Raw genomic sequence first — 15,393 nt, 5'->3', positions numbered from 1 at the left:
GGATGTGTCGTGTGTAGTCCTTTTTGGACCATGAGTCCATGACCAGTAGCTATGTGATGTATTCTCTCCAATCTTGTGCTTCAATGCTTAGCCTTTGTGAGCTGCCCTACATGATCAAGACATCTATGTAATTTTGTTGCTATTGCTATGCTTGGTTTGCTGGGATCCGATGGATTATGAGATTATGTTCACATTGTGATGAGTTATATATTTGGCTCTCCTTTTATATTATGTTCTTGAGTAATTCATGCATGTTCTCCGTTGTTTTTATTGCTTTGGGCGAGTAGTAGATTGTAACTCCAAGAGCGAGCTTTATACATGATTGTGGGTTCATGCCCCCTCATGTTTAGCTTGAGAGACAGAAACATGAGACTAGGGGATGTGTTGTTGCCACCAGGGAGAAAACAACGATGCTTGTGACCACGGTTGCAAGGATTGTTTACCTTACGCAAAGTTCGTTAATGTAGTTATCCGTTGCTTTGAGTTTACACTTTGGGTGGAGCTCGCAATTTAATACCAGCGAGATGTTCTGGATAGATATCTCAAGGTGGATGACTAGAGAGTATATGCTAATGAATAAACGGTCTACTTGTCTTGGCGCACTGCCCATTACTTTTGAGCCTCTAACTTTCTTGTAGCATGATTAGCATTGCGGTGTGTTTATAATTTTGTCAATTTCCCAGCTATAATTTGTTTACCCAGCGTAGTTGTTTATCGTCTTTTGGGAGAGAGACATCACTAGTGAACATCATGTGACTCCGGTCCATACTATCACTATTCCCACTTTTGTTTTGATTCTTTGCAAACTAGAAGGCCAGAGAGATTGACAACCTCTCTGAACTAGTTGGGAGCAAAGTTATTTGTTGTGTGTGCAGGTCCACGTCTTCTGCTAGCGCCAGAGCAGCGGACACCTACTTGTTGATCCTCGGAGTCCTCCTAGTTCGATAAACTGTACAGTCCCCGTTTAAGGGAAATCTGCTGCTGACTACATCTCCACCTTCCACTTGGGGTAACCAACGAGGGGCGAGAAGTATATCCATCAACTCATCATCAATAGCCGACACAATATAATGAGGAAAACAATATGTAGTGAATGTATGCTCAAGTAGCCAAATTAAAACACAAGTGAGGAGTTAGGGTTAGGAATAACCAAATCCATAGAGACGAGGATGTATCTCAATGTTCACTTCCTTGGAGGGAAGCTACTCACCGTTAGAGAGGTGGATGCTACCACGAAGGCACACCAATGCCACGAAGGCTCACCCTATTCTCCTTGAGATATAACCACGAAGGCGATTCCCATCCACTAGTGGTAGGCCTTGAGGCGGCCTCCAAACCTTCATAAAATTTCCGGGGGACAAATCAAAAGTTGATTCCTCACTAGAGCACCCTACCGAAAGTTGGGGCCCCGGATATCCGGCAAAGTAACGAACATACAAGGGACACAACCAGAATTTTGACATGGTTTCTGGACATCGACGGCCGGATGTTCGGGATATCCTCCCGGATATTCGGTCATCACAAAAACTACAGGCGCCCCAATAGTAAAACATGAATACTTTTCTCATACAAACTTCGATTTTGAGGATCTTGAGCTTGTTTTGAAGATAGTGAAAAGCTCTAGGTCCTCACATAGAGAGCGACCCATGATAAGAAAAAATGGAGGGTGCAAAGTATGCAAAGGTTAGATCATATACTTTGGGGGAACCTAGTTGGCAATGGATTTATTTGGTATATATGATAAGAGTGTAATTGATTATAGAAATGTTGACTTGAGCAAATCCATCACGAACCCCTTTGATCCCCTCTTAATTGTTGATACGTCTCCAACATATCGATAATTGATGAAGTATTCATGCCATATTCACCTATGTTTACAATATTTTTATAGCTTTGATGCACTTTTGTGGTTTATTTAGAACTAACCCACACTAACACTGTTTTCAGCACTATTACCGTGGTGTTGTTTTTTGTGCAAAAAATGAAAATTCTCAGAATCACCCGAAATTTTTAGACGATTTTTTCTGGAACATGTGAGCAATATTGGAGCGAAGAACCACCAGAGGGGAGCCACCTGTGGGCCACAATCCAAAAGGGCGCACCCACCCCCTAGACGTGCCATGATGGCTTATGGGGCCCACATGGCTTCGTTTAGCATGATTCCAACGCCAAAAAGTCCTATATATACAGAAACCCTCAGAAATAAACAGAGAACTTCCGCTCCGTCGCCACAACTCTCTGTATTGATGAAAAAAACATCTGGAGCCTTTCCAGTACCCTGTCGGAGAGGGGAAATCATCTCTGGTGGCCATTTCATCATCCTGGCGTGGGCCATGACAAGGAGGGAGTAGTTCAGCCTCGGGGCTGAGGGTATGTACTAGTGGCTATGTGTTCAATCTTTCTCTCTCTCGTGTTCTTGAGATGTCACGATCTTGATGTATCATGAGCTTTGTTAATATAGTTGGATCATATGGTGTTTGTCCCTTGCTATCTTGTTGTGATGAATTAAATCTTTCCCTTCGAGATCTCGTTATGTTGGATTGAATATTGGATTTGAGAACACTTGATGTATGTGTCGCATGTGGATACCTGTGGTGACAATGGGGTATTCTATTGATTCACTTGATATATGATATGGCATCAACTTGTGGATTCCGCTGACCTTGGGGATCTACGCATAGGGGTTGATTGCACGTTTTCATACTACGTTCTTTGATAGAAATCTTGGGGTACTCTTTGAAGTTATTTGTGTTGGATTGAATATGATGAATCTGGAATTTCTTGATGCATGTCGTATAATTAACCCGTGGATACTTGAGGTGCCATTGGAGTATCTAGGTGACAATAGGGTTGATTGATATGTATCATGGGTGTATTTATAGTACGAACTCTAGGGTTGTTTGTGACACTTATAGGAATAGCTCAGAAGATTGACCAGAAAGAATAACTTTGAGGTGGTTCTACTACCTACACCAATTTCATCTCATGTTCTTCGCTACTTATGAACTTTGGAGTGATTCTTTGTTGCACATTGAGGGATGATCATATGATTCTATTATGTTAGCATTGTTGAGAGATTGCACTAGTGAAAGTATGAACCCTAGGACTTATTTCCAAGCATTTATACAACATTTTTCGCGCGGTTTTACACTCGCTACGTTGCTATTTTTATATTTTCCGATTACAAAAACCTATATTTACTATCCATACTACACTTGTATCACCATCTCTTCGCCGAACTAGTGCACCTATAAATTTTTGCCAATATATTGGGTGTGTTGGGGACACAAGAGATTTCTTGTATTTGATTGCAGGGTTGTTTGAGAGAGACCATCTTCATCCTACACCTCCCACAGATTGATAAACCTTAGGTCATCCACTTGAGGGAAATTTGCTGATGTCCTACAAAACTCTGCACTTGGAGGCCCAACAATGTCTACAAGAATAAAGTTGCATAGTAGACATCAATATTGTGGGATCCCTATAACTCAAGAATCATAAAAGAGCTAAACTACATAGCTATCGTGAATCCATTCTTTAGTGTATATGTTTCTTCGATGGTCATCACTCCACACCACTTACGTCAAAGGAACTAATACCTTTGACCCGAGCCTTTCACTTGAGCTTGATGTTATTTTTTATTCTTGGCTCAACTTGGAGGCAAGACATTGGTGAAGTCTTCAAGCAGCTCTACCATGCACAGTGTGGGAAGCCTTGATTTGTATTCATCTTCACTTGTACATCATGTGAACATCCACAAGCTTCAAGCATGTAATCCTTCAGGATGGTTATCTTGAAATTTCCCTTGTAAACCATGATCATGAACACTTGATGTCATCCTCTCATAGACAATTGGAATCTCTCTCTTGATGCGAGCCCATGAGAATAACCTAACCCTCATAAACATAGACAACAAATAGTATGGGTTAGTACACAATGTGCAATTGACAATTACTTACCATACCACAAGATCCCATGTGGTACATCATTTACGCTTGTGTGATAACCATCTTTGAGTTAAATCTTTGATCATCATCTTTTCAACATTTATCTTTGATCCATGGTTAATCTTGATGTCTTGAAGGCCTATTGATTTCTTCACGATGATTCATTACTTCAGGATATGATTACCAATATCTCAATTCACTATGACCATATCAAGTTTCTCCATGAATCTCATATTTGCTATATCTTGCTCGTCTTCATAATCCAACATAGTCTCTTGAGAGGAACAATAAATTATTCACTTGAATTACTTGCTTGAAGACATAATCATCAATGACTCAACATATGAGCTCATCATGATCCTATTTTCAAGCCATATGTAGAATTCTTCTCTTTAACTATTATATCAAGAACTTGATCGTATCGTGTTCTCTTCAATCATTGAGCTCATCCTTCATGCATGCACAACAATATGTATATAACATTCATTTTGAATTCATTCGATCTCCTTTTTGCATCACCATGGAACAAACATCCAATATTATTCATGCATTTCCAATGGAACTTTCCATCAAATGTATAACTTAATTCAAACATTGGTCCTTTAGGATTGTCATTAATTACGAAAACCACACATGGGGACTACATGCACTATCAGGGTGGACCGGTGCTAGGTTGATGTCCTAACTTGAACAAACAACCCTCCTATTATTACCCCCTCCTGCAAGCATCCGCAACTACAAAAGAATAATTAAGATAAATCTAACCATAGCATGAAAGATATGGATCCAAATCAGCCTCTTATGGAATAACGCATAAATTAGGGTTTAAACTTCTGTCACTCTAGGAACCCATCATCTACTTATTACTCCTCAATGCTTTCCTTTAGGTCCAAATATGGTGAAGTGTCATGTAGTCTACGTTCACATGACACCACTAAAGGAAGAACAACATACACATCATTAAAATATCGAACGAATACCAACTTCACATGATTACTTATAACAAGACTTCTCCCATGTCCTCAAGAATGAAAATAGCTACTCACAAATCATCATCATATTCAAGATCATAGGTGTAATGAATATGATTAAGGATATGAACATATAATCTTCCACCAATTAAATCAACTAGAATCAACTACATGATATAATCAACATGACTAGTAAATCACAGGTAACAATCTGAGGTTTGGAGACAAAGATTGAATACAAGAGATGAACTAGGGTTTGAGATGAGATGTTGCGGGTGAAGATGTTGATGAAGATTGGTCCTCCCACGAAGGAGGAAGAGTTCGTGATGGCGATGATTTCCATTTCCCTTTCCCACAAGGAAGTTTTCGTGACGAAAACGCTTCGTCACAGAGAAAAAGTGCTCCTACCTAGGTTCCGCCTCGAGACGGCGGCACTTCATCCCGAAAATCTTCACCTTATTTTTTCCTAGGGCAAATGGTATAATATAGGAGAAGCTCGACACTAGAGGCGTACTCGGAGGCGCTCTGGGGTAGGGCGCGTCCCCAGGCTCGTTGCCTCCTTGTGGGTCCCCTTCTGGTATTTCTTTTGTCAATATTTTTTAAATATTTCAAAAAAATTCTTCGCAAATTTTCACGTCATTTGGAGTTCAAGAGAATATTCCACTCTATTGTAACCTTTTTCACTCCAAAATTCTAGTTGTCGGCAATCTCCCTCTTTGTATGAATTTTGCAAAATAAAAGAGAAAATGCATTAGGATTGCATCATTAAGTGAAATAATGACTTAAAATATAATAAATATCAATAGGAATACATGATGCAAAATCGATGTATCATCCCTCTAGCTTAAGCACCCCCTTTGCCACTCTCATGAGCGGCCCAGCCGAGCATAGGAAAGATACTGGGGAAGAATATACCCCCGAGCCTTCGGGCAATCCGATGAGCGGGCTGACGGACATGAGGAAGACAAAGGGATCCGCTGCGGTCGGCGGTAGACTAGTATAGTGTATCTCTGTCGTGGGAATGGAATATAGTTTTATCTTTTTAATTAAAATATGTTTAAAATATAAATGTTTTCGCCCGATTTGTATAAAGTCCGTCGTGCTTGTATGGATTTCTTTCAATTGGTTTAAAGTATTATTAAAATCTCAACATAATAATAAAGCACGGATAACTAGTCATCCCTGTTCTTATAAAAAGTCCCTGTCTTTTGAAGTAATTAACCCGCAGTCCTTCTATAAGTCAGGGCGAACCGTTTTTTATGTTTTATGCAAAAACCCCTATATTTAATCCAAACTAACCCGCAGTCCCTCTTTTAAGTGACTATGAACCGTTTTTCCAATTTGACAATAAAACCCCCTAATATATATGTTAATCATCCCGCATCTATTAAGAATATATATATATATATATATATATATATATATATATATATATATATATATATATTCAAATAAACATATTTCTTAAACTGTAACTCTAATTTTAACATATTATATATGAAATTTGATTAAAAATGTGTAAAATTTGATTACATGTTTATTATTTTTAAAATGCAATTTAGGATGCAACTTAATAGGTGATACACGAATCGTCTTTATTTCGCACCGGCATTGGTTGGCAAGGAGTGAGCGAAGGAAAAAAAATATAATCCTTGACCATACTATATTTGCATGAGATTCTCTCTTTATACATATTGCGTAATCTAAGACCGTACGTTTATACCTTATTTTTATGAAATCCATGCGTACTTACCATCGGACTATACTGTCTTTTTATAGTGAATATAAGCAATTTTGTGATATACATACACTTATAAATACATGAACATTTTTAAGTACATGATGGTTTATTTTAAAAATGTCCGAACTATTTGTATGATAGTCATGAGCGTTAATATTGAACCGATAAGTACGATCTTAATTTGTATTTGATTCGGTGTATGTGAAAGTGATACGTATAGGCTATCTTAAATAAAGTTAATATATAAATCGGCCTCGTTAGTATCGAACGATCCACCTAAATATTACGTGTAATCATAACTGTACGCCATCAATGTGACGAACCAAAATCAAAATTAAATTAAAATTGAAATAATAGCTTAAATAAAATAAAATATTTACTTTCCGTCACTACGTACGGACATTTTTGCTAGTCTTACCAGTAATAAAGAAAATATTGCTTCTGCCGTACATCATTCAAATTGCCCCTAAAGTTAACTAAAATTACCCACCAATGTCACCGATAAGTCAAAAAAACGTTTCAAACAGGAAAATCTCTGGACTGGGCCGGTCCATGTAGGCACCTTCTATATTACGCTTTGGGCCTTGCAAAAAGATGCAGCACACTAGTTTGGGCCGGCCCATGCGTGGGTGCCTGTTCTTTTTGGTTTAGTTTTTTTATTTTTCTTTTCAGTTCCATTTTGTTTTTGTACTTTAAATAATTTAGAACTTCAAATAAATTTTCTAAATTTAAAGAAACAGATAATTACGAAATAAAATATTCAAAAAAACATAAAAAATTTGAGAATTCAAAAACTACTAGGGAGTTTCGAAAAAAAATTGCATATAGGAAAAAATGTTTAAATTTTGAGAACATATCCATAAAATAAAAAATTCAATGATTTTAAACAAAAGTCTGTTTAAAAATCTTAAAAACAGTTTGTGCCTCTGTTTTTAGTCTGTTTTTTATTTTAATTTTTCAGTTCCATTTTTTAATATAAATAATTTAGAACTTTGAATTTTTTTGCAATTTATAAAACTGAGAATTTTGAAAAAAATTTGAAGAAAACATAAAATGTTTGTGAATTCAAAAAATGCTCAGGATTTTTGTAAAAATATTCGCATATTCAGAAAAATGTTCATAATTTTGAGAAAAATGTTGCTGAAAACAATAAAAGTCCATGATTTTCAAAAAAAATTGTGTATTATTTTTTGAGTGCAATTGAAAAAAATGTTTGCTAATTCAAAAAATGTTTATGCATTTTAAGAAATGTCGTAAAAAATTTAAGACATAATATGATCAGCATCATTGGAGATTTAATTGTTTTTCTCCCGTTGCAACGCACGGATCCTTTCGCTAGTATATACAAATAACATTGGACGACTGAAGGAAATTTATGAATCGGGTTGCCCTTACAAGGCTGAGAGTCAAATCCTGGCGAAGACCCAAGAGCGAGAAGCATCCTTCGGCTCAGCCGGTCAGCCCCTCTGCGATAAGAGGCGCCGGGCGGAGAGATGCTTCCATGGGCGGCCACGGCCTCCTCCTCGTCCTCCGCCGCCGGCGCCGCCGCTCTTCTCCATGCCTCTCCACGCCCCGCTTCCCACCGCGCTGCACTAGCTCACTACCACCAACCCCCTTTTCTTCCGCCGCCATTCTCCATTGCGTTCCGTTCCCCGGCACGTGCCCTCCCTCGCAGCGGCGGCGCCTTCTGGGAGGAGCCAGACGACGGCTCCGGGAGCGACTACGAGGGTGAGGGAAAGCAACCGACCGTACACAGAAGCTCCCCTTTCCCTTCCCCCTTCCCGCTCTCCAGGCTCGTTGCAACGCGGCAGCAGGAGCGTGAAGAGCAGGAGCTCCGGAGAGGTATGGATTACGTCCCCGAGCCTAATCTACCCCTTCAAACTTCCTTCACGTACTTCTGTTCTTCCAGTTTGCGCTCAGAAAAGATTGTGATGTTTATGGCTCTCAATTCTCATTTCAGTATTTTGCTGTTACTGTTTTCCGAATTGTACACCTGATTGGGTCACTGTTCTGTTTGTCTAGAAATCGAGCTTCTCTTGACGCCGGAAGAAGAGGCTATCTTGGATCAGAACGAGACCGCTGATGTCACCAAAATATCATCAGTTAAGTGTGTTTCACTGTCTTCGTACCATTTTGAGTGTTCCCCACTGTCTTGGAGAGTGTTATTTAGGACTTTAGGTGGTTATGCTGGTTGTTAAAGTAAAATGCAGTGCATTGGCGGTGAGTCATTTCTTCGTCGATGCTAGCCACAGCAAATGATGCAGAAACCAGGAGAATGATCTTTCTAGCATATAAATGTATCTTTTTTAGGACATCTGAGCAGCGAGTAATATAGTAGATATGTGGCATGTTGGAACGTTGATGTTGATTTTAACTTCTGAAATTGCATTGATTGGTGCAGCCGAAATGGCATCCGCTTCATACATACACGCTGGCGCTGCAGATACCTCTCATGGACAAGCTGCTGGATAATGGTGTTGATATCGATTTAGTTGATAAAGTAGGCTATGCTTTATTTGTTGTGATGCCTGTCCAGAACCCCATCTAGGATAGTGGTGTTAATATTGGTGATGTTGCTGATACAGGATGGTTTTACTCCTCTTCACAAGGCGATAATAGGCAAAAAGGAGGCTGTCATTAGCCATCTCCTAAGAAAAGGAGCAACTCCTCATGTCACGGATAGGGTATCCTTCTTGTAATTTATTTTTCTATAGCCCCATAACAAAGTAGAAGATTCTAACCGAACTTTGGAAAGTGGCGTTAACACTTTAACACTTGTTCGATGGGTTTGGTTCCTCACTAGCAACAGTGTAGGTGTAGTTTTAAGTTTAAGATTATTCCTGTATGCTGGCCTTTGAATTTAGTCTGCCCGAATTTGCAGGATGGAGCCACACCATTACATTATGCAGTTCAAGTTGGTGCCCTGCAAACCGTGAAGCTGCTGATTAAGTACAGGGTTGATGTTAACGTTGCTGATGTTGTAAGTTGAAAGGGCACACTTCCCTTATCAGCTCAACCATTGAGACATTGAGTTCTTTACTCATATTTTTCTTTCATGCAGGATGGCTGGACACCACTGCATTTAGCGGTACAGAGTAGAAATCGGGATATAACAAAGATATTGCTTGTCAATGGTGCCGATCAGACAAGAAGAACCAATGTATGGCCCTTTTGTTCAATGTTTTTGGACCTATGAACATTGCTTCTCATGCGCTATTATCCTATTTTGTGTACATTTTCATGCCATTGTATGTTGCTTCACAAAATTTCAGTAGTCGCCTTAAGAAATGTCATGTCAACTGTACAGCTTCTTGAATCTTGATTTTCTAGCCCACTATTCCTTCCTATGCATGTATGAACTACATGGGTTAATGATTTATGTTACCTGAGGACCAAAAGTTGATGTTTGAACACTGAACTCATAAGCTGTTTGGATTTCTGTTCACACATTACAGGGTGGAAAAACTCCATTGGACCTCAGCTTATGTTTCGGAAGGGACTTCAACTCATATGATCTGGCAAAGCTTCTCAAACTTGTTCCAGCCAACAGAGGTGTGTGAGGTTCTGCTCTGACAAAAGTTCAAGGCAAAGATCAAATGGCAGCAAGTAGCAACTCTGTCCTAAGGTGATTATTCGGATTGTTCGTGGAGTGCTGGTATTCCTTTCCACCCAGATTTCGCAAGCTTATGTAGATGGAACCAGAAACATGTAACCCTACAAGGACGAAATGGTCGGCGCCAGCCTATTTGAGGACTCCAACCAACTTGGAACTTGGAAGGTTTGCTCTGGAGTTGTTTTCATTGACATGTTGTGTAGTCTGTACATCATGCCTTGGATAAGCAACGGGCATACACGAAATCAAACTACTTGACCAGGGTACTTCAATTGGGTGCTACAACTGTAAGCCTCGGATGTAAGTGAATTGGCAACATTCAGAGACGAATTGAAGCAACTAGTTACTACATTAGTTGCAACATTATAAAGATGTGCTTGTATTTTGTTCAAACTGCAGAATTCAGAACAATCATTCTCTTTCATTTCCTTTTTCTTCTTCTGCTTTTCAAATATGAGAAGCTAATTTTCATCTACATTGAATATTTCCATGATACAAGACACATTAACAATTTCTCCTAATACTTCAGATTTGCTTAAATATGAACATCCACAAAATGCAACCTGGTACCAATTTTCAGAAAGAAATCAGTTTCACTACATGCAAGCTAATATGGGAGTTTGGACAAAACTCATATTTTGTAAGAGCTTGAACTCATAGCAATCTTCCAGAAAAAAGCTTTTCAAGTAGAGCCAAACATTTCGAACAGCAAAACTACCGTAAAAGACTCCTGAATAGTGAAATCTGGCTACACAAATGTATAAAAAATAGGACAATTCATCTAGTGCAGTCGGAGAAAGTACAAGAATGTATAGAAATGGCACAGATTCATCCAGCGCAGTCCAGGAAAGCCCAACAGTGCTAAGAGCTAGTAGATTCCAAAATGGCTTATACCTCTTGCAAGGACATGCGCCTGAAAATGGCCTGGAAGGTCTGCCCTCCATTCCTCGCGACCTTCTGGCCTTCTTCGGTGGCACTAGACAGTAGCTTCACAACTGGATCGACCTTTATCTCTTCCTCTGGAACAGCTTCGAAGAGTGGGTGTTTCTCCAGACATGTGCGCATCCATATACCAAGCTCCTCTACGTCAGTAATAGTGTATATTATTCCTCCCACTTCCATCACGTAAGCGTATTCATCGAGCAAATGCATGCTAATCACCCTCCTCCGGTGGTTCTTCTCCTTGAAGTGAGGATCAGGGAACAGGAAGAACATTTTGGAGAGCTGAGCCTTTCCGAAGTAGTTAGGAATGTATTTCATTGAATTGGTGCGCACAACGGATATGTTGTCATACTGTCCTGGATTGGATGCTCTTAAAGCCAAAACCCTCTCTTTGACATACTCAGTCACCTGTACCAAATTATGACAAATGAAACAACCAAACATAAATTGTACCATGAAATTTGCACTACTCAAATAGATGTACCATGAAATAAGTTGAAAGAGGGGAAGTTTCCACTTCTTTAGCTATCTACAAATCAATGTTCACTGTACCATCACAAACTCAATTAAGCATGCTTGTGTAACGGAAAACCCATGTCCACCATGGGAAATAAATTGAATAAACCATTGACATATTTGGTATACTAAAATTCACTATGTTATCTGCATTCTTTAGCGACAGAACATATACCGTGCACTTTGCTGGGGATGGCACACACATTTTCAACCAACTATGTGTCTATGTCCATGACCTTGTGGTTAGCACTAGGTAAAAGTTCTGAGTGTATGCTAGCTTTCACATCAAAACAATGTATATGCTAGCTTTCATCATTTGTTGTTACTTGTTACCTATGACGACACCCTTGAACATCAACTCTTCCAGGCAGCAAAGGCAAACTGAAGCAAGAGGCACAAAAATTACCTTGTCCCTCAGCTCCATGCCGATCATGAGCTTGTCGGGGAAGAGCGGCGAGAGCCCGACGAGCAGCCCACCAAACCCGCACCCGACGTCAGCGAAGCGGATCCGGGGCGCCTCCGCCTCAGCGCCCCCGTCCCCGTCACCGTGCTCGGCCTTGTCAGCCGGGAAGTAGCGCGGGTAGTGCTGCGAGAGGTCGACGTCGTCGGGCGATATCGGGATCGGGAAGTGCGAGTCGCTGAGCGGGTTGCTGTGCGCGCGCGCCCGGTAGAAGCGCTTCCGCGGGAGCTTCCCCGACCCCTGCTGCCCGCCGCCGTTGGCGCCGCTGGTCCTCGTCATCTGGCCAAGGCCGCGCGGGGCAGCGTCGGGTTCCCCGCCTGCTTCGCCTGGGGGAGGCATTACGGCAAACACCTGGTAAGCATGAGCACAGGAGAGCGCGAGGCGGGTGCACGCGAGTTGTACTGGGAATCGAGAGAGAGGGAAAGACGAACCGGGGAGTCGAAGGGGGTTGCGCCTCGCCGATGAGCCGTCCGTGAGGGTGCGGACTGCGAGCTGAGCCGCCGGAGCTGCGTGCTAGGGCTTCGGCGTTGGAGGGGAAAGGTCAGGGAGCGACGAGTCTGGTCGGGGATTGGGCCTCGGCGTGCAAGTGAGAAGGAAGAACAATCAGGCCGACGCGTGGGCACAAACCTGGCACGACACGCGGCCCAGCATGCCACGTTTACCTAACGGGCCGTGCTGTGCCAGCCCACGTGCCTTCAGGCCCAAACACGCCCCTTTTAGGGCATGACCAACGCTACATTACGAGAGCAACAAGTTGGCGCGCTCCGCGCGAAATGAAGGAACGTAACGTTTCGCGCGCGCCGCGTGGAGCGCACCCGCGAACATTCCTGGTTTTCTTTTTTCGTTTCCGGTTTTGGAAATATTTCGACTAACCCCTTGAACTTTTTATGTTTTCAATTCAACCTTGTTCCGTGTTTTCCTTGTTTCCCTTTTATTTTTCCCATTATATTTCCGGAAAATTGAGATTTCAGGGGAACTTACGGGTGGGAGCTTTCAACACCATCAAATGTCAATTTTAAACTAGCATGTACAACATAAAACTATCAACTTTCATAGATAAAAATAATTTGAGCCACGCACCATGAATAAATAGAGGCACGGTTCTTCAATCTTTAGAGGCACGCTCCATAAATAAATAGAGGCACGCATAGTAGAGGCACGCCCCATAAATAGATAGAGGCACGGTTCGTAGATATTTAGAGGCACGGTTCATGAATAAATAGAGGCACGGATAATAGAGGCACGCCCCATGAATAAATAGAGGCACGGTTCATAAAAAATTAGAGGCACGGTTCATAAATAATTAGAGACTTATTTGGAGGCACGGTTCATCAATAATTAGACGCACGGTACACCCTTTTTTCGTCGTTACCCCTTTTTCGTCGTTTCCGCTTGCAAGCGTCACCTTCGGCGACGCGACACTAGCTCGCCTTCTGCTCGGTTAGCATTCATATAAATCTTGAAGGGGGGTCCTAGGTCGTAGCGCCTTTCTTGTCGTTTTCCCCTTTTTCGTCGTTCCCCCCTTTTTCGTCGTTCCCGCTTGCAGGCGTCGCCTCCGGCGACGCGACACTAGCTCGCCTTCGGCTCGGTTAGCATTCATATAAATCTTGAAGGGGGGGTCCTAGGTCGTAGCACCTTTCTTGTCGTTTTCCCCTTTTTCGTCGTTCCCGCGTGCAGGCGTCGCCTCCGGCGATGCGAAACTAGCTCGCCTTCGGCTCGGTTAGCATTCATATAAATCTTGAAGGGGGGTCCTAGGTCGTAGCGCCTTTCTTGTCGTTTTCCCCTTTTTCGTCGTTCCCCCCTTTTTCGTCGTTCCCGCGTGCGGGCGTCGCATCCGGCGACGCAACACTAGCTCGCCTTCGGCTCGATTAGCATTCATATAAATCTTTACAGCATGCGTGCAGTGTTGTGTGACCCTTCCTGACGGTTAATAATGAAGCAAAAAAAAACGGTTCCTTTTACGAATCTTGATGCATTATTCAGGACGGTTCCATTGCTCTTCCCTCGGTCTTCCTAGTCCGTACTACTCCCTTGCTTCTCCTTCCCCGAATTGAAAATCTCAAACACTTCCCTTCTCTCGCACGCTCTCTCTTCTCGTTCTGCTTCTCGAGCACGCGGAGATCGAAAACCGGCTCTATCTTCGTCGGTAACCGTCGCCGCGCTTCCCCAACCGCCCTCCACTGCAGAACAAAGCACTTGAAAGGTGCCCCGCAACAAGATCCCATCCCGCCAACGGCGACCGTCCAGGAAGAACGACGGTCGCAAAAACAGCGGCGGAGATAACAAGGAAGAGCAAGGACAGCGGCGGATGGATTCGAGGAGTCCCGCATGCGAAATCCAAGGTAAACATTTATGCATTTCATCCCGTTGCACCAATTCGCTTTTATTAGTATTTATTTCCCCCAATTAGGAAACCCTAGCAGCCGCCCTAAATCTGTTTTAGAATACTTTGTATCAACTTATCTAACAAGTTCAAGTAGCGTGCGAGAATAGGTAGCCACGATTGTTTACGGATTTCAAATTACTTGACCTGATTTTCAAAATCCGTGCTCCATGTGTAGTAATTTCGTGCTTCTAATATCAAACAAATCGTGCCTATATGAATCATGTTTCCCCACACCATGTGCCCTTAATTTGTTGTCAAATCCAAGTAGGTACTTCACAGCATGTTGTTTTACATGTAGAAATGGCTGGTGCAAAAGATTTTCTACAAGATGACCAAGAGAAAATAGGTATAATGTGTATAATGTCTTACTGTTTATAGTAAATATTATGTTTTATTGTTTATGTTAAATTTTATGTTACAAACCTTATCTGCTCGTTATTAAGCAGGGCATGAAGGGCACGAAAACATCGATATTCAAACAGTTCTCTATGAAATTAATGAAGAATTCGAAGGTAGACAAAACATGTCCCCTGGCCATGTAGCAACGTGGACGGCAGTCAGCAAGCTACCTGAAAGTACGATAACTTACACTAGAAAAGGGGCAAAAAGACAGCTAGAAGCAATAGATGCTACTAATCTTGCGAAAAAGCAATAGCCAGCGCCTTTAATGGTAATGCCACCACCTCATTGTCAAGCAAAACCATCTGCAAACATAAAACAAAACAATGTGAAGAATAAGAAGAAATGTCAACGAGCTGAAGAAGGAGAGGACTCAAAAAGCAGAGTTTCAGATGATTCCAGTGCTGGTAGTGGCAAC

At 41.7% G+C, this 15,393-nt stretch overlaps 2 protein-coding genes across 2 annotated transcripts; one reads left to right on the top strand and one right to left on the bottom strand.

The window, feature by feature from the left end:
• The first annotated feature begins 8,072 nt into the window (after window positions 1-8,072).
• LOC123407197 (ankyrin repeat domain-containing protein EMB506, chloroplastic) lies at window positions 8,073-10,696 on the top strand. The gene is made up of 7 exons (XM_045100278.1): window positions 8,073-8,501; window positions 8,682-8,761; window positions 9,061-9,159; window positions 9,245-9,343; window positions 9,541-9,639; window positions 9,721-9,819; window positions 10,115-10,696. The coding sequence occupies exons 1-7, from the start codon at window positions 8,153-8,155 to the stop codon at window positions 10,217-10,219; spliced, it is 930 nt and encodes a 309-aa protein (XP_044956213.1). The 5' UTR covers window positions 8,073-8,152; the 3' UTR covers window positions 10,220-10,696.
• A 241-nt stretch (window positions 10,697-10,937) lies between these two features.
• Window positions 10,938-12,773, bottom strand: LOC123407198 (tRNA (guanine-N(7)-)-methyltransferase). Its single transcript, XM_045100279.1, has 3 exons — window positions 12,622-12,773; window positions 12,137-12,516; window positions 10,938-11,622 (listed from the first exon to the last, which is right to left on the bottom strand). The coding sequence occupies exons 2-3, from the start codon at window positions 12,467-12,469 to the stop codon at window positions 11,161-11,163; spliced, it is 795 nt and encodes a 264-aa protein (XP_044956214.1). The 5' UTR covers window positions 12,470-12,516; window positions 12,622-12,773; the 3' UTR covers window positions 10,938-11,160.
• Window positions 12,774-15,393: the final 2,620 nt, after the last annotated feature.

The sequence above is a fragment of the Hordeum vulgare genome, chromosome 7H (assembly GCF_904849725.1).
Source record: "Hordeum vulgare subsp. vulgare chromosome 7H, MorexV3_pseudomolecules_assembly, whole genome shotgun sequence".
Taxonomy (NCBI): domain Eukaryota; kingdom Viridiplantae; phylum Streptophyta; class Magnoliopsida; order Poales; family Poaceae; genus Hordeum; species Hordeum vulgare.
This window is presented reverse-complemented; position numbering and strand designations above follow the sequence as displayed.